Raw genomic sequence first — 22,619 nt, 5'->3', positions numbered from 1 at the left:
CATTATCAATCAAGTCAGCCATTTTGTCGATTGGGTTTGTGAGTGCGAAGATAAAATTCTGTAAAATATAGAATTTTTCATTGAAGACCAAGAGGAATTTGTCTGCAGTCCGATAGTCAGAGTAAAGTAAGGACGGTTTAGTCAAAAACGAAATGTCGGAGTTTGATAGTAATCCGTTCGCGGACCCAGAAGCAGGGGCCAACCCATGGCAGGTAAGTGAACCGAAGATGCAGGACACACCGTCTGTCGCTTTTGCTTGTTCGCCTCAGACAGGAAAAAACAACAGTCGATAACATGATTAGGGTTACCATACAGTTGAAAAATGTAACTGTTTCTGTAACATCTGTTCCCAATTTGACCGACGTGACTTTTCGCAAGTACAGAAGAAATATTTGTAAAATAGGTGTAACCATAAAACTTCCTCATTTCAATAATTTCAGTAGCGATGTCATTGTATTGTAACGGTATTACGTTGTGTGTATGTGGCCGATTGTTGTATTTTTTCTTGACGTGGAAAGATATTTTGAATCTTTGTGCACGCTGTGCTTCGACGTTTCATTCAGACTGCAATCTCGTATTTTTATGCACACGTTGATTTTTTTTTAAATGAAGAACGCGGTTTCACAAAATGTTACGTCAACGGCCACTGGCACTGCCCACCTGAATATATTGGTTTCGTGTACGATGTAACGCTATAAATCGACATTTTTGAATCGATATCTTGTATTTTCACATACAGTTGTTTCGTTCAAGTGATATCTTTCGCCCAGTTTTGATGAACCTTCGTGGAAGGTCATGTAATTTCCTGTGTTTTGACTACTTGCAAATGTCGCCCTTCATGAACAGGATGTTTAGTGTTGTCCCTGTTCATGTAAAACTGCCAGACATCGTAACCTAAAGACTACAATAGAAAAAATGTGGCAATTGGTGGACCATCCCATGTAACGTCTAAAGCAGAGTGTTTTCCTTAATTAAATTCACAATTCTTATCATTTCATATTGTAATCATCATATTAAGGATTAGGTACATCCTCAGCATTGACAGATTTTAAATAACTACTTATCTGTGGAACCACTTCACACAATGTAGTAAATTAAAGGCATCATTTGTCAAAATAAACAATCTGTTCAAAAGGTCGTGTGGACATACTTGACACGAAATCACATGGAATATTGTTATTGTATAAAATGAAGTGATAGCAGAGATCTCTTCTGAGTCTTCTAATGTCAGATACCATATATAATGTCTGAACTTGTGTTATCAACAATAGTAAATGCAGTAACACTAACAGGATTATGTAGAAGTATTTGAAATATGCATATCTTTATGTAATCTGATAAAGGTAATATATTTGCAGTGTATGAAACTGCACACATGCATATTTTGTCATTTTAAAGTTACATACATTTCTGATCAGCTACAAAATTGTTCAACAGTTCACACCTTGTTTGAAAGTCATAAATTTCACCTAGGTGTACCTTGTGGCTTTATGAAGGGTTCCATTGTTCTGTCATGTGTGTGGCTTTTCATTCATGCTCTCTGAACCACTCCAAAAGACTTAGAATAGTGAGAGCAAGACAAAGCTACATTGTTCAAGTCAGCATAGTCCAAAATTGAACTCTCGTCCCCAGATTTTGACTATGAATGAACATCCTTGTAATAATGATCCTCATATGAAATATATGTATTTGTGTCAGTAGTCTGAAGTGACCACTTTCCCTATTTTGTAATGTGTAGTGCTAGAATTTCTACCCAATGTATGAATAACATAGTAGGAGATGCCAGACAGTTTTTCATGACCTTCACCTTTTAGGTAAATACATGACATTTCAAAGGATATGGCTTTCTGCTCTTCAAAATTTAATCTCATAAGATTGCAAAGATACTATTTTGAAATGCCGTCAGTATAGAACTTTGTCAGCTAAGTTTCTCATCAAAGTATTTTTACGAAAAGAAAATGTATGAGGTACGTATAGCAAGATCTGCGAACAAAAAGTCAGGATGGAAAGCAGGGAAAATTGATGACTTTGTCTTAAAACATATCTGTGAAAACAAAAAAATTCTCTTATCAAAATCATTCTTGCATGCAGGTAAATGTCTTATAATTTGAAAGTCACAAAGAAGAATTACATTTGAGAATCGATGGGGGGGGAGGCTCTTGTGATATATTTAATAATGGTTTTAATATACTTATACTTATATTTGATTAAAACCATACCCCATTCAAACAGCATTTTTTTCTGTTTGTTCACATTGTTCAATTTGGATGATTAATGCCACAGTATGTTCGCATATTATTAGACACATGTACTAGTAGTATTTATGTTAGATAACATATATATATATATATTACATACATATTTTATATTTATGGTAGATAACAGTGCAAAGTTTTCAAATAACGAAGTCATCAGACTTCAAGATTTTATAAAATACAAATTACAATTAGAGGGACGCCATAGTTAATTTTTCCAGAGAAATTGCTGAATTTCTGAATAAAATTCATCTAAAATGACTTTTTGCATGACCGTAAAGTTTTAAAGGAATCTCCTGTACCAATCATCACCCCCCCCCCCAAATAAAAATGTTGTTTTTTTTTACATTGATAATCTGTTTTTTCATGATCTTTGAACAGCCTTGATGTTCATGATCTTTGAACAGCCTTGATGTTGTCCTTGTGTATTCATTATTGTTGTAATGCATGTTTATATTCTGTACTGTGTTGTGAGAATGTAGTGATGTATAGCTATACTGATTGTTTACAGGATCCCTCTGTGCAGCAGGCTACAGCTGGTGGTCAGAGAGCCGGCCTTGATGATTTTAACCCATTTGCAGACAATGCACAGACCACCAAACCTTCTTCAGTATGTTTCCTTTGTTTATTGTTTACCTTTGTGATCCTTGAAATTCTCCTTAAAAATCAACTTCCTTCCTTAACTTGTTGTATATATGATTTGAAAGTGGTATTATTCTAGTGGTTACTGTATCATATATCAGTCTTGCCTTCCCTTTGTTTTCTGCATGAAGATACTGATATCAGTAGAGGAAGTTTTGTTTATCATCAGCTTAGTTAAGGAGACCTTGACTTGTTGATATTTGACAAGTAATACTTGTAACATCCTGATAAATGGCTTTCTATTGATACATGTGTCTTCTTTCATAGTAAATAAAAATGAATGTTTCTACATACAGGGTGCAAAAACTACTCCAGTTGTACCTCCCCCAAAGAAACCAGATCCTTCACCTGCTGTAATGATGCCAACAGAAGAACCACCAGCATACACGCCCACAGCAGCACAGCCTGTAAGTTGACATATTTGTGTACATCTCTCTCACATACATCACATGAATTTGATTAGGACAAGGACATTCTTAGTAAAGAGTATTTAGAACTATACAGATTAAACCTACATGTACGTGCACTCTCAATGAAGGCCTCTGATTACATTACAGTGCTTGTGGAGTAAAGATGGTGTTCACTTGATAAACAGTATTATACCATACTTAAGCCAAGTAATTCTCCTCAAACAGAATATATGGATTATATACCCTGGTCGCTTTATGTCACGACAACCCATGTCTACGTACATCACTGGTTTTTGTGGTGTCCAAAATATGGGTCCAAACATTTCAAATTGCCATTATTTTTGCCCGATATTTCATAATTATGCGTGAGGAGTTATAATTATATTATTCCCCAACATTTTACTTAGTTCATTCAGCCAGAAATACTCCTCACCTAAGGGTTTGTCACTACTCGTCTCGTGAGTCGTAGTAAGAAGGCCCCTTAGGTCAATCATAATTTTCCTGGTTGAATGTAGAAGATTCATTGGGAAGTAATATCTTAGTCATGAATTTGTTGTGCGAGAAACTGATATACATTTTAGAGTCAAATAATAATACTTTATTTTTCTATATTTAAAATGTATGATAAGCTTGTTTCTTCGATATCTTGACAAGTTTTATATATGGTTGTCATACAACGTTTCGCAAAATGGCTTTTATCATTTCCATGAAGTAGCATGCTACTACAAAACAGATAAAGAACAAAATTTGAGTATGAATTCAAGTGTCAGTAAAGAATCACCATCAATGGGCAAATGAATTTAAAGACCAACTCTCAGTTCACACATTCAATATTTGAACTGAAGGCAACATGCTATCTGGTGATTTTTTCCAGTAAACCCCCCCCCCCCCCCATCCATACCCCCTCACACATACATAATAAATAAAAAAAATTGCAAACCACATAAGTTAAAATCTAAACTGTATCAAAACAGTCACAAACTTCCATGAGCTATTTACATCATAGTTATCAATATCAGTGGCTTATCATTCGGAGCAGGGAGTACCTTCCTTTGGTATCCAGTATGCAGCTGTTGAAATGGTCACTGGCCCAAATACCTAATTACCCCAAAAAGTTTAGGTGAACATAGGGGCACAGTGATCATATTTTTAACACTTTTTCAAATGAGTCATATTTTGTCAACATTTTCATGTGACTTCTGTCAAAGAATAACTTCAAAGCATTTACCTGAGTGACTCATTGATTGGCAAGTTTCATGTGACTTCAATCAGCAAGTTTCATGTGACTTTTAGTGAATATTATGATGAGTCACCATCCTAAAGATTGTGAAGTCTGACCAATGACATTGTTATAGTTTCTCTTATCAGATAGGCTACACTTGTAAATTTACCATATTGAAATGGGGGGGGGGGGATTTTTTATCATATTAGACTTGCCTTTAATCTTTTCAGCCACCTCACTGACTTGAAGAAAATGTAATCTCATTATATGTGTCTGTCTTGTGAATAAAATATGAGGATTATATCTATGTATATTCTGTACTTGTTTTCAGTGCCTACATGATTGATAACAAAAAAGTGATGATGACACATTCTATCGTGCTTGGGGTTCTTTTTTCAGAAAACCAGTTATTCCGTTATGATTGAAGTATTTTGCTTTAGTGACAATAATTTTACTGGATGAAAAAATATTTTTTGTTCTTTTCCAGTAGTGCTTAAACATATGTGTTTGTTCATAGAATTTCAATGGATCAAATTTGACAGATCTGTTTGTAGTTCACCACAAGTATATATTATCATGCTTAAAATGTAATAAGGTTTTCCTTTGTATTTGCACTGAAGCATTTCACATATTTCAAATCAAGCCCTTTACATGACAGGTTATGATATTTTTTGTTAGTTCACTTTGTTACAAAATAATAACTAGTATTGCAATTTTCATTTAGATTGCCTATTTTGTGAGTATTATTAGCACATATGTACTTTCCGTATACACTAATCCAAGGCTAAAGAACCTGTGGTCTAAAATATGGCCTTTGTAATTGTGAAATCATATGGCTCCTTGTATATTTACTACATGAGAGCATAAGCAGTGACCTGTGATACCAAACATCCAAAAGCTGTAATTCATTTTAGAAGCAAGATAAATTTGTACTTTCAATACACATTCATCCAACACTAACATAATCTCAAGTAACTTGGAGGTAACACAATGTTAGATTGTAATTTCAACTGCCTTTGAGCTAAAAGCATTGCAAAAACGTTAATCCATGGACTTGTCTTCCTAAGGGAATGTCAGACTATATATTCCCACCAGCAGACTTGCATCAGTGTAAATTAGTAGTACATTGCAATCATAAGATCTCCTGTAGAGTTTAAAAGTGGAATGTCATGTCAGCTTACAGTCAGAACAGATAACATGAGGCTATGTAGTGTTATCCGCAAGTCAAGACATTGGATTCAATTTTCTGGTTATGTATAACCCTGCAGGGATATATTAAATTAATGATTTGTTATTGCTTATTTACCACAGAAGTATGGATAATAAGGGGCCTTTGTCACTACTCGTCTAGTGACTTGTAGTGACAACCCTTAGGTCACGAGTATTTTCCAGCTGAATGAAGAAAAATATTGGGGAATAATATAATTATACCATTGCCAGTGATATTTTAAAAGATAGGGGAAAGTAATGGCAGTTTTGAGTGTTTTGACTCATATGCCGAACACAGCAGAACCAATGATGTAACCATGCACTGTTGTGACATAGACACACATTGTCATGACATAGAACGACCAGAGTATATATTCCATATTTTTTGTTGAACCTGGCTCATGCATGTTATAATAGTTTTAGAATCAAAGATTCATTTTAGCAAATTTTACCTTCCAGCCACCAGGACAAGATGATTTAATGAGAAGGCAAGAAGAACTGGAAAGGAAAGCAGCAGAGTTACAAAGAAAGGAAAATGAAATGAAAAGTCTCAATTATAACCGTGAGTCTTCTCTCTTTCTTCTTCCATAAAAATTAGTCTTTCAAAATGGTGATCAGAAATGTACGACTTTTGACAGAAAAGCAAATTTTCATTACTTTCTCACTCTGTTGTGCCATATCCGTCAGGCAAATATTTATTAAATGAATAAGAAATGTCGGAGGAAAAGAAATTATGTGATGCAGTCATGTCTGAAATTCTAACTGAAACTTCATTTATTAAATATACCTTCATGTATTTTCTTGCATGAATTGTAGTAAAAGACTGGGTTACATGAAAGAGAAATAAAAATAAATCGTTTCAAGAAAAAAATAATTGTTTCTGTCCAATCAAAGGTAGTGGTTTGGAAACCAATTATTTATTCAGTACAGTGGAACAATAGCAAAGTTATAACACTGAAATTATTGAAAATTTAATTATCAATCATTGAAGGAACTAGTGGTAGCTAAGTGATTTTGTAAAGGTGACTGAACAGATCAGAAATATGTCTTACTGAATCAAATATTGAAGGAGCTATCGATAGCTGATTAGAATTACGATGACTGAACAGATCAGAAACATGTTTTACTGAAATGAAAATTAAAGGAACTAATGATAGCTGTATATGATGACTGAACAGATCAGAAAGATGTAAATGAAAATGAATGAACTAGTATATAGGTAGAGCTGATATATATGAACAGATCAAAAACATGTTTTTACTGAAATTGAAATTGAAGAAACTAGTATATATCATTATATGTAAACCTGATGATTATGATGTGTAAAGCCTGTGTTATGATTTGTTTAAGATTTAGGTCAAGCTAATGAGATTGATTGTAACAATATTTGACACATGTATATGTATATAGTAACTGAAAGCCTTAGGTCTGACAAATGGCAAATTGATTACTGAGTACTAACGTTGATTATTACTTGCCATTAATTATACCTCGCTATAGTGATGGTATGTGTTCAAGGCAGTGAATAGCGACTTGAGTCTGTTTGTACATGAAGAGCAGTAGCACTGAGCAGTGCTTGCTCATTATTTCTTTACGTCTGCTATGCACATTTTTGCTAACACTGCTTGAACTATTCACTAGAACACATTTATACATGATTACACACTTACAGATCAGGTAAAACGGCATTATATGTAGATGGAATTAATTTCATTACCATGGCACTACTAGTACTAGGTTGTAGGAAACATATCAATAATACATATTATTACTTACGCTTATATGTACCAGAGATTACTTGATCCGATGCATTCGCGTACTAGTGGTATTTGCACTGCAGTGCTTTTGTTACTTCCTACAATCACATGTCCTCATTTTAACTGTTTCAAACAAAATTTGTTTCTTAATCTTATTTTTTGTTGTTGAAAATTTTGTTACCCAAATGTATAAAATATTTAATTCATCATGTTTCTCTTTCCCCACTGGTACGTGTATTGTATTTTTGATATCCCTGAACAATACTGTAAACCTGGACTTTTTCTTTAAAGACTTGTTTTTGCTTAATTCGCTGGAAAACAAAAATGGATAAATAAGTAGTGACTAAAATTCCTTCTTGTACATGAACACAAATGCCTTCTTGTATATAAACACAATGTAACATTCTGGTAATTAGTAAAAATAAGTCTGAGAACTAGCTGAAGACTAAAACCGCAACATTTTCTAGTATCGAAATATCTAGGTTTACAGTATAAAAACTTGTAACATTCAGTATTGGAAACCAGTATAGCAATTAAAAAGAGAATGCATCATAAACCTTGAACAATTAAATTTTAGGGTAATTTCCATTGTCTGTTTTTAGCCCGGGCAAATAATTGGCCACCACTGCCGGAAAAGTGCCCAGTAGGACCATGCTTCTATCAAGACTTTGCAGTAGATATACCATTGGAATTCCAAAGAACAGTGAAAATGTGTTATTATTTATGGATGGGTAAGTCTTTAACTATATACTCTGTTAAAGGGACACAAGTTGAGTTCATCTTTTGGGGGGGAGTAATTTATGCTGCATATTCAAATGGCAGTTTTCTTTCTACCTACTAAGTATTAATAATAATAATATCAGATATTATTATTTACTAAGACATTCTGTGTATTCTGTGTTTTTACTTCGTAGCAGTACTTAAAGTTTTACTATACAAAACAAAAATTTTATCCACAATTTTTATCAATATATACCTCAATTTAAAAGAGCAAGATAATTTTTCCACAACTTATGAGTCAAGACTAGGTGACTTTTTTACTTCTTTATCAGAAAGTCTATTATATGCAACAGTTTACTGGCTTATTTACGCAACAACAACCAAAATTTACAACATTAGTATGTCAAATACTGTGCGTACTTGTGCACATGTCGGGTTAAAGAAGTGACGTTCATGAAGTTTGTGCAGTGGCATGTTGTACACAGTCTGATTCTGTCATGTTGAATACTTAGTCCTGCTGGATATCAAGTACAAAATCAGTTAATTCCATTATATTACTGTTCTGCCAGTCAACCCAACATGTATGCAGCTTTTGTTGTTAATACCCTAATCCAAAGTGTACATGTATTTTTTGAGTGACTTTGTATTCTGTACCTTCATTCCAGGTTATTCGTGTCTGTTATTCCTGAATATGCTGGGTGCTCTGGCCTGTTTATGCGCAGGTGGTGATGGCTGTGGAACTACATTTGGCATCTCTGTTGTCTATCTAGTACTCTTCACTCCATGTTCATTTGTTTGTTGGTACAGACCAGTTTACAAAGCCTTCAGGTATGCATTACTATTCGGTTCATTTTCAACTTTTATTTCTTGAACAGGTGATCGCGGTGAAGGATTTTTCATCAAACTGCCAAAAGTTACAAGTAGAATGATATTATTATAGAGAGATTAAGAACAAATAGAACATGAGATACAGGTGTCTTGTTAGATCAAGCATTACAAATAGCCTTAAAAGTTGTAAGTGCAGTGTTGCTTAACAAAATACATTATTGCAAATCATCTACAAGCCATCCTTTGAACAGAAAGAAAGATAAAAGATACAAAATTTCTGTATGTCTTTGGGTAAACAGACATGTTTCATGGCGTAAGCCTTTTGTACTAAAGGACCATACCATTTCAAGGATAGGGCCCTAACCCAGACAAGATATCAATTTATAACTACATCAATAATAATAATCTTTAGTCCAAATAAATTCGGAAATTTGTTGAATGGTTGCCACAAGAGCAGCGCCCTAGTGGCAAAGAAGCAGGAGGAAACTGGAGTACCCAGTGAAAACCTGTGTTGTTCGGCAGGGTCAAAGTTTGCAAAGAAGAGGTGGATTAGCCCTAGCCAAGACAAGGGGTCTAATAGTACAGTCAAGTGTGGTAGTTGGAATGAAGTCCCAGTCAACCATGATATTAAATGCATATAGCAACTTCAAACTTCTATAAACTTTTCTTTTTTGGAATGAAATCTTTTCAATGTAGTCAGTTTTGTTCTTGTGAGTTGCATCATAGATGGTATTTTATAGATGTTTCTTCCTTCACAGCTGACAAAATACATTGATACATTCAGCATCTGCCTATCAATATGTCCTTTGGTAGACAGAAAGAAAAAAGCTATTTCTATGTTAGTCAAGTTATCGAAGTGTGTGAGTAATTTCATTACAATGTTGTTCTTTTGTTCTTTATCCACAGGAGTGACAGCTCATTCAACTTTTTTCTGTATTTCTTCATATTTTTGTGCCAAATTGTATTCATAATCTTCTTAGCTATTGGCGTTCCGGGTTCTGGGGGATGGTAAGCTCATTAAATTGTCATTCCAACATGTACTGACCCATGCCCTGGAATTTTTTTTCTTTCTTTTTTCCATGTTGCAGGAGTGATAGTTCGTTCAACTTCTTCATGTTTTTCTTCATATTTTTCTGCCAAATTTGTGCAACAATACTGCTAGCCATAGGCATTCCAGGGTGGGGATCATGGTAAGGCAATTTTGTCAGTTTTGGGGTTTTAAGTGCATGCAGTCACTTTGGTTACAGATTAGGTAATGGGGTAGTTGCTAAGAGTACAAGTCTCACAGTAAATGTTGTCTTTTGTAAAACAGTGATCCCAGGTATGGCACAAAGACACCTCATACAGCTGATACAAGAAATTTGTTGTTATCTGATCGGTGATTGTCTATGCAAAAGTCATGTTCAGCTAAGCATACTCATTGACAACCATAATGAGGGTTTACATGTGTTACCAAAAGACAGTTGTGTTGGACTAAATCTATGAACTGTTGTCATTTTACATTTCATTCTCAGTACTTTGATATTTACTAGTTTCCAACCCCCCCCCAATCCCCTCCCCCTCCATGTCCCATCTCATCCCCATTAAGATGTAAAACTCACGAGGTTCCAAGCCCCCCCCCCCCCCATCCCTATCACATCCCCATTGAGATATAGAAGTGACTAGGTTCTACTCATTGTTATTTATGCAATAATCTGAAGATATGACACTATACTGATCACTTTATTACCAAAAGGCACCATTTGCTGTAGAGATGTACTTAATTTTGCATAGATAGATACCTAAATCAGCTGGTATAAAATGATTTTAATCAATAATACACCAGTACAAGCAAACACAATGCTACGCTGTCAGTTCTAGTATCAAAACCAGTCATTAGAACATCTATGAGTGAGTCAATTCTCAATGCATTAACAGAAAGAATACTTCATGTGAAATTTCACCTTTTCTTCATGAAAATTCGTTTCACATATTCTCATGTCAAAACAAAGTTAATCACTATCATTATGTATATTGTTAAAATTTTGCAACAATGAATTATTTATTCGTGACATCAAACTATTAAATTTGACAAATCTTTATATCAGCTCATTTAAGTATGATACAACTAGGTCTTTGATGTGTGGCATGTATGGCAGACAGGTCTTCTTTGATTGGCTCAAATGAAGGATTGCATAATTTATTCAAAATTATTCCCACCAATGATAATGGTGATCATGATAGTAATTACAACCGATGAAAATGGATCTTGCATACTGCTTCACATCACATCACACAGGGTATGTCAAAGTGGTCTGCATGCACTACTTCTTAAAATATCATGGTGAATTCCTAGCTAACAGCTCATTTGTAATTAAATTGTAAATGTGCAGTAGAAGTTATACAACAGATGCTAAAAGTAAACCTAAAATTTTAAATATGTGTGTATTGATGTCATTTCATTGCTAACACATCATTTTTGAAAATTAAATCAGTAAATTTTAGCTTTCACAGATTAGTTCATATTTATAATAGTAATTGTTTGTTTTTGTAAAAGAGGTGAATTGTTTCAACTTAAATACAAATACAACAATTTGATTTCAAATGATCAAGTCTTGGCTGGAATTTATCATGGTAAGTGATGTTTGTATGTATCTGACTAACTTTGTTTTTTTCCATAGTGGATGGATCATTGCCTTTACAGTGATAGGGGATGCAAGCGGTGATGCTGGTCAGATTGTCGTCGGTGTAATCATGCTATTTATTGGTGTATTATTTACAGTCATGGCTGTCCTCAGTGCCGTGATGCTGAAGAAGGTACAACACACACACACACACACACACACACACACACACACACACACACACACACACACACACACACACACACACACACACACACATATACATCAAACACACATCCATTTTACATTTCACCCACACCAATATCCACAATCTCACTTCATACATGTACATTAGCCCAGCCATCTGCCAGCCTTCTTGCATTTGAAGTGTATATTGTAATCTCAAAGAGTAGCATGTTTCAAGTATGGTTTCAACCAATCCACCTCTTGAATGATTATATGATTGCACCGACTTATTTTAGTGTTAAAATAACACTTCACAATCACTGCTGTGCTGAATACATGATTATGAAATGTTGGCACCTTATAATTGTGGATGCAAACCATCCTTGTGATAACGACACATTTAACCAATGAGATTGACATCTCATGTTTCTGCCATAAATATTTTGAAACTCGCCTACATCATGGTTTGATAATTACAAGCCAGGATTATCGTGGTGTTGGGAGAAAATGCTACAGCTGCAAAAAAAAATGGCTTGTCCAGTGTCACAACATGCGATCCAGTCATTGCAAATATTCAAAACCAGACTTCTGTTTGATGTTGAGGTTAAATATAAGATAAAGATATGAACCCAGTGGATAAGGCTTGTTTAAATTAGAACCCACCTGGTAATGGAGTCATTGACCCGCAGGTGGCATATCCTTAGACTATTTGATGTATGTCCAAGGCACAGTAGTTTCTGGTTTTGTGTGGTTATTTTAGCACCTTTGTCTGCGACATTACAGGAGGTGGAAAGGATGAAATGCACTTATAAAAGACAAGTTGTCTGAGAGTGAACATCAGGTTGACAAGGTTTATACTCTGTTCAGACACATACAGTTACATTGGTGCTGCACCGACGTCAAGTTACAACTGTCAACCTTGCAAGTTGCTTTGCTAAAACTATGTACAGCGTGTGACAGGCTAACTTGGCAGTTTGAAAGGTTTCAGTTCTAACTTTACGCTGGCACAGCACCAACATAACTGCGCGTGTCTGAACAGGGTTATAAAATGTTTGAGAAGGCAGACACTTTCCATACATGCTACAACATCGCTGGAAATGACTGTGGCGTACCATGCAATGCATTGCATCACATCATATAAACCAACACAACAGTATAAAACTATCACTCATCCCGCTCACTGCAGTCTGACTTTTTTTCTGACTGACCATGTTTTTTCCTTGCATTATTCCACCCTATTTACACTCGATGCATAAACCCAGTGGTTGGATCATTAGTATTAGCATGGCCAGCAAGAACCTAGGTGTTGGATTGCTCATGATCATTATTACTACAGGATTCTGTGTTTTTGTTGTCCTAAAAGCCTACTTACTCAGGAGGGTAATGATTTTTTTAATTGTCATTTGTACTAATGAAAAAGATATGTGGATGTAAACCATTTCAAACTAACCATCTCCAGAGTGCTTTGTGTATAACGTGTGTTTTTATCTAAAGTTGTGTTCATGTAATTAATATGTTAGCAGTAGTTGTGGTGATATCTATGGTATGTGGTGGTACATGTAGTAATAGTGAAACCCTAACCCAAATGTATTGACAACAATGATTTTTTATTTCAACTCAGACTTTTCCAAAGATATGAGCAGGTCATCGCCAGTAGTATTGATACATTTTTTTATGTCAATTTGATGAGAGAGGGACAGATGTTCACATGCCCTCCTGTAAAAGTTGTACATTAATATAATAAAAAATGGGTGTTCTTGTGACTCGACACATAGTTAGTCTAGGTGCTATCCGTGGCATCGAATCTCAGGATATCTCTTTATGTCTAGCTCAATGAGATCCTGATGAAATTTCACATTCAACTGAAGCTATGCACGTAGTCAGTAATACCACGTCTTTGTTTATCAATCAGAATTCTGCCTAATGATAAGTTAGAGTTTATAGGGTCACTTACATAATGTCCAAATATGGTATATTTGTCAGGTCAAGACTCTACGTATACATTGTTTACATCATTCTAACAGTTGGAGGTTTACTTATTTGCATGTACAACTTTTGGTTCAGGATTTCTCAGTGAGCTAGACAGGACGTAGAGAGGATTTGATGCCACACATAGCACCTAGACTACCCCATAGTATTGGATAGGGGAACATCAAATTTTGCTAGGTCACAAGAAATTGTTTTTAATCGGTTTCACATAATGTTGGCTTAGAGGGAACACTGTTTTTGAGTGCACTTTGGAAGGCAGCTGTCATTTTAAAGGCAACACGTAGTAGATTACTGCCTTTTTGCCTCATTTTTGTGACTAAAAACCTGATCCAAAGCTTCAACACATTCATCTATGATAGTAAATATTGACATAAAGAACTGAATCAATACTATGGTAGTGCTCTGCTGATATTTTTTTCCTCGTTCGAATTCATTGTGAATACGAGAATAGTATCTTTCGATATGTTAAGACTGTTTTTATTGTAATACACCATGGTGAACGTCTAGCTACGAAATGCATGACACACATATACTGACCTATAATTGTTACCAAGTCTGGGCAATAGTCTATTTCCTGGGTATCTATCTCTACAGCATGCTGCTTTAGATTTCCCTGTCATCTTAAAATAAATTTGCACATGCATGTTGTCTTTTAGCTTGAAAGTAGGTCGATGACTTCTACTGTGTTTGCAATATACTAGGAGGGTACAATCTGTACAGTCTGAAGTATTGCTTTCTTATATGATTGTTCAAAACTAATGCTACATTAACTTCTTAACTAATGCTTGTGCATCTTCTGCCTCAGTATGATATTTTTTCCAAAGATCTTCAAATGCCTGTATTCAGATAGTTGTTAATAGATTAATACAAGCACATACACGTATGCTGTTGTTCCACCAGAAATGTTATGGTCATGTGGTTGACTGTGACACTTACTGGTGACTGTTAAATAGAGAATACAAGTATATAAAAATAATGCAATTGTGTTAAACAAGCTTGTACAGAAATTAATTCTTATATAAAGATAATGTTAAGATCTTTCAAAAAAAAAAAAATTTTAAAGTATTATTAGCATCTTTATTAGAAGTAAAGTAGCAGCTATCAAACTCTTGCATGGAGGTGCCATTTTGCGTTCTTGATCTAACTTGACTTACAAGTAAATAATTCTAATTCTTAATGCATTAAGCACTTTGGAGAAAACGGCCAATCTGTTTGAAACTACCATGCCACAATGTTGCTTGTAACCCCAGATTAACCCCACTGCGTTTTTGCTTTGCAGTCCAACCACTACTAACACTGTTAAAAACCGTCTCACTGTTGGAACGAGACACTTCTTCCCTTCCATTGGTTCTGATAGTATCATATGTCCACCCTTGAGTTGGTTCACATTAACAAAGCATGCTTTGCACTGTCTTTGAGCACTATTTATCCTGCATTGTGTTCATTGTCATAACATCTATGTGCTTGCTGTTAATATACTAACTGGTCAGTACAACTCAAACACTCACGCAAACATCATATACTTTTTTTACACTTCTTTTTTTTACTTTGATGGCTATGTGTAGTTGAAAAGATGGAAGTAAAAATCAGTAATGCAGAAATTTACCTGACATATTAATAAACTTCGTACAATTTCTCCAAAGTAGAAAATAGTGAAATTAAAATGCTGGTTCAAACAGATAGATTTAAATTACAGTCCGTTTTAATAATGCAACGAGTTCAGTTCTTGGATTATAAAAGTTTGGAAAGATATAACTTTGCGATTGCACCTGGATATGAAATCAAGTTACTGAGAAAGAGTTGGTAATATTATTGAAAGAGTAGTCAATGAAACTGAGTAAGAAAATATTACTAGTGGTGAAACACTGAACAAAATAATTAAAATCATATGTTTATTCATACACAAGTTCTCTTCTCCCACTTTTGATTGAGAAACAGACATGTTTCAAACAAATCACTTGTCCTTCTTCTGTGTCTATTTTGTATTTACTCATATTGAAGCTAACCTGTTCACATCTCTGGTAATACTCAACACCTCCAGCATATTTGGATCATTTTGTCAGATCCAGTTAGACACTGAAGAAGGACAAGTGATTTTTTTTCAAAACGTGTATGTTTCTCAATCAAAAGTGGAAGAAGAAAAGTTGCATGTGTATGAATCTTAGTGTTTCCATGATGTATGTACGGAGTATTACATGTTTATAGTTTGTAGTGTGTAGTGTTTGAAGTCAAAAGTGTGAAGTGAATAGTGGAATGCATTAGTGTGACACAGTCTGTAACTATATGGTCTTTGGTGATTACTTTTGTGTCAATTATGAAATATATGCTATTTCAGTAAGCCATTTTTCATCTCGCGGCAGATCTCACAAGATCCCATGTGAGCCATTTCGTCCATAGCAGCCACGTGAGGGTAGTCAAGCTGAAAGTGTCAAACGCTTAGCAACACTATTGTTCTTAGTGTCATTACACATGACCATGGCGAAAGCTTGACCGCGATCATATGTTTGACAATCATTGTTGCTACACATATTTGCATATCACATGTTATCTGCAACAAGACGTAAACTCCCTTATTTCGAAAACGGCTCTCACCAGAAATTCATAAATTATATATATGACATGACATTATTTCGTTGGTACCAAAAAATTATTTTTAATAAAATGCACACTCTCAGTTTCTTTGAGCATATTTGAACATTAATAGATAGAGTACCCTGTCAATTCAGATTTGCTTCAAAATAATATTGTGTTTGTGTATTTTTGCACACTAACTTTCACCTAAAATGGAGCCTTGGTTACAGATGGTGTTACTTTAAGTATTTAGAAGAAAAGAAGGATGTTGGATTTAGTGAGATGTGTTTTGATATGCATCGAATGATATAGAATTATGAAATTTGAAATAAGTCAATATAACTAGAATTATGCAGCTGGAATTATGAAGATGTGTTTGACGTCTTATGTTTTACATAATTTTGTAATTACAGGTACACAGCCTGTACCGTACAACTGGCGCCAGTTTCGCCAAGGCTCAACAAGAGTTTGCCACGTCTGTTACATCCAACCCAACCGTACAAGAGACGACACGGAATGCGGTCACAGGAGCAGTAACAGGAGCCATGACTAGCGGTGGTGGAGGCACAACTTCTGGCAACAGAATGTAAAATGTGGGAGAGGAAGAGGGGAAAAAAAACGGGACAAGGCAACCTGTCTCAAGAGTGTAAATTTGTATCAGAAAGTTTGTATGTTTGGGAACAAGACCAATGCAAGATATAATATCTATATCATTATTACATGATATTACAATTCATACACTAAGAAAAAAAGTATATTTGCAGTGGTCATGTTTCAATCCCCTTCTAAGGGCATTGACTAGCCATGTATGTATAAAACAAACAAAAAGTGACTTCCATTTTAGTAAAAATAAAAAGTTGTAATAGCTCTTTGAGAAAGAATACAAATGGCCACTATGAGCTTTTACTCAGATATATTCAGTAAGTTGTAAATCTCGCATGTTCTTACACCAAAGGCTAACAATAATGAGACTTTGCACTTCTCTCCCGGTTCAATTTCATGGTTTTTTTGTGTGTGCGAGTACGAAAATTGCTGGAAAAAACAGACAGCCTGAAAGTATGAGTGTGTAGAATTAAGTTGTGTTTACAAAAAGACACACACAGATTAAAACATACTTTTTATGAAGTCCTTATTCATACATAACAAGAAGCCAGCTGAAATCATACTAATGTATACATTGATATTTTCATTTAACCTTTCCCAATCCACAAATTTAGTTCACCATTTGGTGTCGTCCTTGTATTTTTCAAAGTACATCTTTAAATAAAGATTAGTAACTGTTTATACATTTCAGTTGTAAATTTATACCATTTAACCGTCAGAATTTCAGTAACAAATTAAATGCCTTTTTTTTTTGCTTTTGAAGAGTAATTGTATGAACATGCATATTTATATCCTAATTTGCATATTGTATGCATAGATTTCTTCTAATTTACATCCTAATGAAGTATGTTAAGTTATTGGAGTTTTTCTTGACTGCAGAGATTGTTAAATCTTGATCTTAAATCAGACTTTCCTTCACCAGTAATTTATCAATATTACAGTATTGTGAATTGTAAATGTTTTAAAAGAAATGAGGCCGTTAACAATATACGAGTTCTTGCAAAATCATGGTTGTCGTGGACATAATGTAAAGTTTTGTAAAAAAAAGAAAAAAAAAAGGAAAAGGGTATTCGTATATCTGTTGTAATACTGCTGCTTGTTCAAGTATTGACTGTGTGGGACAGTCAGGGTATATGTATGGTGAAAGATATAATCACAAGACAGCCGCAGTAGAAACCATAGCTGCTATGTATGTAGTCCCATAGTGTCAACATTTACAGACCCATATTCTAAACAGCTAACGTGGCTGGTAATATAGCCGATATGTACCCCATAGTTTCATAGTTTACAGACTCATATCCTAAACATAGCTAACGTGGTTGGTCACATAGCTGATATGTACCCCATAGTTTCATAGTTTAGAGACCCATATTCTAAACATAGCTAATGTGGGTGGTCATTTAGCTGATATGTACCCCAAAGGTAGAACATTTACTGACTCATATTCAAAATATAGGTAATGTGGCTGGTAATATAGCCGATATGTACCCCATAGTTTCCAGATAGTTTCATAGTTTACAGACCCACATTCTAAACACAGCTAATGTGGTTGGTCGTATAGCTCATATGTTCCCCATAGGTGCAACGTTTACAGACTCATATTCTAAACAGCTAATGTGGTTGGTCATACAGCCGATATGTACCCCATAGTTTAATAGTTTACTGACCCATATTCTAAACATAGCTAATGTGACTGGTTATATTTTGTTGTCGGTAATGTAAACATAAGGTAGTATCTAGTCCAAGGGAATTATTGCTTGTATTTATACTACCAAGGTATGTACTTATTTACAAATAAGTACATGGGAGGTAATGACAAAGCAGTAATTAACCCGTAGACTTTCATCAAATTATGCATCTTAAGGCAGTCAAAAAGTTGACATATACAGACTTTTCTGTGCGGGCTATCATAAAGTTGAGCCAAACGCGAACATACAAAATGTTTTTGCAGCAAACAGATCTGAAATATGATCATTCATCAAAAATGTAAGCCAACAAATTTGTTGAATTCTGCTAAATTTGGCAACGTGTGCATATGCAACTCTAACATAATCAGAGAAAAAAAAACTAACATTTAAAACCACATACGTAGTAACTGAAAGTTTAGAAACTTTTCAAAAAAGAGACTGATTTTAAGCAATATGCAAGGTATATAGAGAAAAAATAGAACGAGGTAGAATAGTTGAGAAAAACAAGAACATGTATTGTATTCATCTATGGGTTTTTTTGTGATTAGACAACCAGATTGCCATACTAAGTAATTGTTGGTGATTTAAATGATCGAACTACCGGGTGAAATTTTAAACTGAATTATTCTAAGTGATATGTGATGATTTGTGCAATGCGAACTGTAAACCCCAGATAGTGTAGCTTGTGCAGCCAATTTGAAATGTTCATTTTATGTGGTGTTATTGTGTTGTTTACCCACTGAAGAATTGGAAATGAACTCCAATAGTCCACTTAAAATAGTAATTCTGACATTTTTCTTGCGTGAAAACCAGGTTGTTGTAAATACAGTATAGTTGCGAACCTTTAAGACTCTTTAGATAAAATACTTTGAAGTGAGTGGTGTATGTAGTAACACAGTGTCATCCATTTCAAAAAGTGCGTAATTGTTCACATTTTTTTTTTCAGTGTTCGGTATTACTTTCTTTATGTCATGGCAGTATTTCTAAGGTACAGAGAATTCTAAAACAGGTTTTAAATTAATAAATAACATGCAAGAGTTATGAGTCCGCTTCTATAAAGTGCTGGTTTGAGTTTTGAAAAAAAAAAAATCTAACATGTAGATACAAGAATCATATCGGAGGTGCCCGTTCTAGACTTTCTAGTGCATAATTTGAGGCCAATATGTATTTATTTATGTTAAGTAGATTGATGAGTTATATGCAAATTGAAGATTCATTATCAATGGAGAATATGTATTGACTTCAAACCAGTCAATTTTCTGGTTCCAAGATGCATTGCGCGAGGGGACATCGCTTATGTTGTTACATTTAGTCTTGTTTTGTCTTTATTATGTTTTGAAATAACATTTCTATTGTGAAATGATGGAAGGACATGTTGAGCTCTTTAATTATGAGTGATTTTATAGAACAAAGACTAAACGCCATAAATGACAGAGGGATTTTACGGTTGAACCCAGGGTAGAGTCAGGTGACAACCATCCCCCTGAGTATCGTGTGCAAACCCCTCTGTGCGTACACAATATATGGCATTGTATGGAGAGATGCGCAATGCATCTTGGAACCGGCAACAGGTCTGTTGTTCTAAGTGGCACCTACGTTATCATCACTTTCCAGGTTACACTAAGGTATCAGCAAACTGATCTTTCTTCTTGGGAGGGATGGGGGGGGGGGGGGGGGGAGTAATTAATTTTTTAGTTTCTATTAAAACAAGTTTTCAGTAGCAAAAAAAGTGGTTTATTTATAATAGAACTGGTTTCTACCACAAAGTTTGAATTTAATTTAGCATCAAACACATGACTACTACCTTTTGTCAAGTTCTTGGATGACAAAGTCAAAATTTGTACGAGTACTTTCAAGTGTCTTACTATGTGTATCTTGGCCTTTGGGAACGATATCAAAACTGTGTACATAACCTCGAAATAATACATCTAATTTGTCACACACTAGGAGGAAACTTTACTTCACAAAGAGTTTTTAAACGTTTCAGTTTTTGCATGGAACCTCTGGTTAAAATCGATATGTACCAATGAATGTATCAATATTATTGTGTATAAGGAAAGAAAAACAGTGGTGAAGTTTGGTACTAGAAATATTCCACTAATTAATGTTGTCTGAATGTGAAGACTGGCAATAAATAAATGATATCACTGTATTAAACAAATTAATATGCTGTGTATCAGTTTTCCGTTATTTCATATCGTTGACCTTGGTGTAGAGAATGCCAGGGAAAATTTGATATATTGAATGCCAACATGTGTGTGTCCCAGTTGTCTAAGCTCCTGGTGCTATCAGAAGTGCGCCCTCTATGTTGAGTGTTATAAACATGTATATATTCATACAAGAACCACAATGAAAATATTATTACATCGCAACATATTTAAAACATTTAGATAAGAAAGATCTAAAAAATGGTAGAAAGAGTCCACTTTTAATAGGATATTGGCAAAGTGGTTGGTTTGTGTGTGTGTGTGTGTGTGTGTGTGACTCCAAAGCCACCAAACATTGCAATAACATTACAGTAATAGATATAGTCAACAAAAATACTTTCATTAGTGCACATTCATTAAGATTACAAGTTCATAAATTCACGTGGAAATGAAGGTAAATAGACTTTGTGAGAATAATTGTCAATTTCACAAACAAGTTCTATTATATGTATATTTCAGAATACATCACACGTATTTGTCGAGTGCACACGTCCTATGAAAGAAGTCAATTCTAAAAAAAAATTGTCTTTCTTGAAATAAAGACTAAAACTAATCATTGTATGTAAATCACATGAGTTGTGAAGTTATTCCACAAGACAAACTGGACTAGGTGAAGTACTATGAGCTTCCAACCATAATCAGAATGAATTTATTATTTGCAGCTGTCGGTGGCCACTAGGTGGCAGTGTGATCAGGCCTGATGATATCCTGGGATGCGTTCGATTTGTACAATCATAATCATGATTTATCAATCACAATCATGATTGGTAATCATCGCAATCATGATTTCGCATTTGATAATTACCAATCACAATCATGATTGGTAATCACAGTAATCATGCCTTGAACCATGACTGACGTGATTACAAGATGGCAGACAACGTAATATCATTGCGACGATTGTGCGCACATGGCTAATGGCAAGTTAGAAATGACAGAAAACAATACGTAAATAAATTGTGTTCGATCAGATTGGTAATTTGATATCATTGTAATCATTTTGACGATGTAGAAATCACTTAATTTATAAGAAATGTGTGGAACTTTTTCAAATGTTCACGTAAATAATCATGATCGTGATTGCATGTTCCCAGAAATGAAATCATATTGATCACAATCATGATTGTGCAAATCGAACACACCTCTGATAATCAGGGTAGGTTGGTATTTGTAAATGCTATACTATAGGATGGAGTCATTATGAGTCACTGAAAATTGAAATTACAATTACAATTACCAAGATATTTCCAAATACAGTGACTTATCGTTAAAGGCCAAGGTTTCAATCCTTGGTTTTTGCAGTAGTGCTATCTTATTAACTTTTTCCTTAACTCTGCTACATATCTGTTTTTTACATCGAACTTAATCCTTGTCTGAATTGGGCATTTAAAAGCCAAGGTAATTAACCCTTAGAATACAAAGTACTCTAGGCCCACTAAACTTTCCCTTTACACAAAAAGAATCTTAATTCTGTACAATAATTCACAAAACTTGAGGAAATCAAAATATTTTAAAATCAAATGCCAGACTAGTGAAATATCAAAATATATGAATGAAGCTACAAAGTGTAAAGACACCTCTGTACACTGCAATAGTGAAATGATTTGCCTGGTGCCAGGACCCTCACTGCTAATGCTATAGCAGTATACACACTGAGTGTGACATACTATACTAAAGGGTTAAAACATAGTTTGATTCAGCCAATCTAATTTTTGTAAAATTTTCATTT

At 34.6% G+C, this 22,619-nt stretch overlaps 1 protein-coding gene across 7 annotated transcripts; it reads left to right on the top strand.

The window, feature by feature from the left end:
- The first annotated feature begins 14 nt into the window (after positions 1-14).
- LOC144443819 (secretory carrier-associated membrane protein 1-like) lies at positions 15-20,848 on the top strand. Of its 7 annotated transcripts, XR_013481707.1 has the most exons (10): positions 15-212; positions 2,767-2,865; positions 3,194-3,304; positions 6,198-6,300; positions 8,098-8,226; positions 8,881-9,043; positions 10,132-10,233; positions 11,704-11,839; positions 13,095-13,212; positions 16,806-16,946. XR_013481707.1 is itself a non-coding variant. In XM_078133376.1 (9 exons), the coding sequence occupies exons 1-9, from the start codon at positions 153-155 to the stop codon at positions 16,980-16,982; spliced, it is 1,062 nt and encodes a 353-aa protein (XP_077989502.1). In that variant the 5' UTR covers positions 15-152; the 3' UTR covers positions 16,983-20,848. The 7 variants fall into 7 exon arrangements, 6 of the variants coding, with proteins under 6 accessions (XP_077989502.1, XP_077989500.1, XP_077989504.1 ...); XM_078133376.1 differs by lacking the exon at positions 11,704-11,839 and having other exon boundaries at positions 16,806-20,848; XM_078133374.1 differs by lacking the exon at positions 13,095-13,212 and having other exon boundaries at positions 16,806-20,848.
- The last annotated feature ends 1,771 nt before the right edge of the window (positions 20,849-22,619 follow it).

This window comes from Glandiceps talaboti, chromosome 12 (genome assembly GCF_964340395.1).
Source record: "Glandiceps talaboti chromosome 12, keGlaTala1.1, whole genome shotgun sequence".
In the NCBI taxonomy this organism is placed as follows: domain Eukaryota; kingdom Metazoa; phylum Hemichordata; class Enteropneusta; family Spengelidae; genus Glandiceps; species Glandiceps talaboti.
This window is presented reverse-complemented; position numbering and strand designations above follow the sequence as displayed.

What these genes read in the sequence shown, in the direction of transcription:
- LOC144443819 (XM_078133374.1), top strand. Translation starts at nt 153, where the DNA reads ATGTCGGAGTTTGATAGTAATCCGTTCGCGGACCCAGAAGCAGGGGCC. An exon ending in CAGGGGCCAACCCATGGCAG is followed by an intron (nt 213 to 2,766) that starts GTAAGTGAACCG and finishes GATTGTTTACAG; the next exon opens with GATCCCTCTGTGCAGCAGGC. An exon ending in CCAGTTTACAAAGCCTTCAG is followed by an intron (nt 9,044 to 10,131) that starts GTATGCATTACT and finishes TCCATGTTGCAG; the next exon opens with GAGTGATAGTTCGTTCAACT.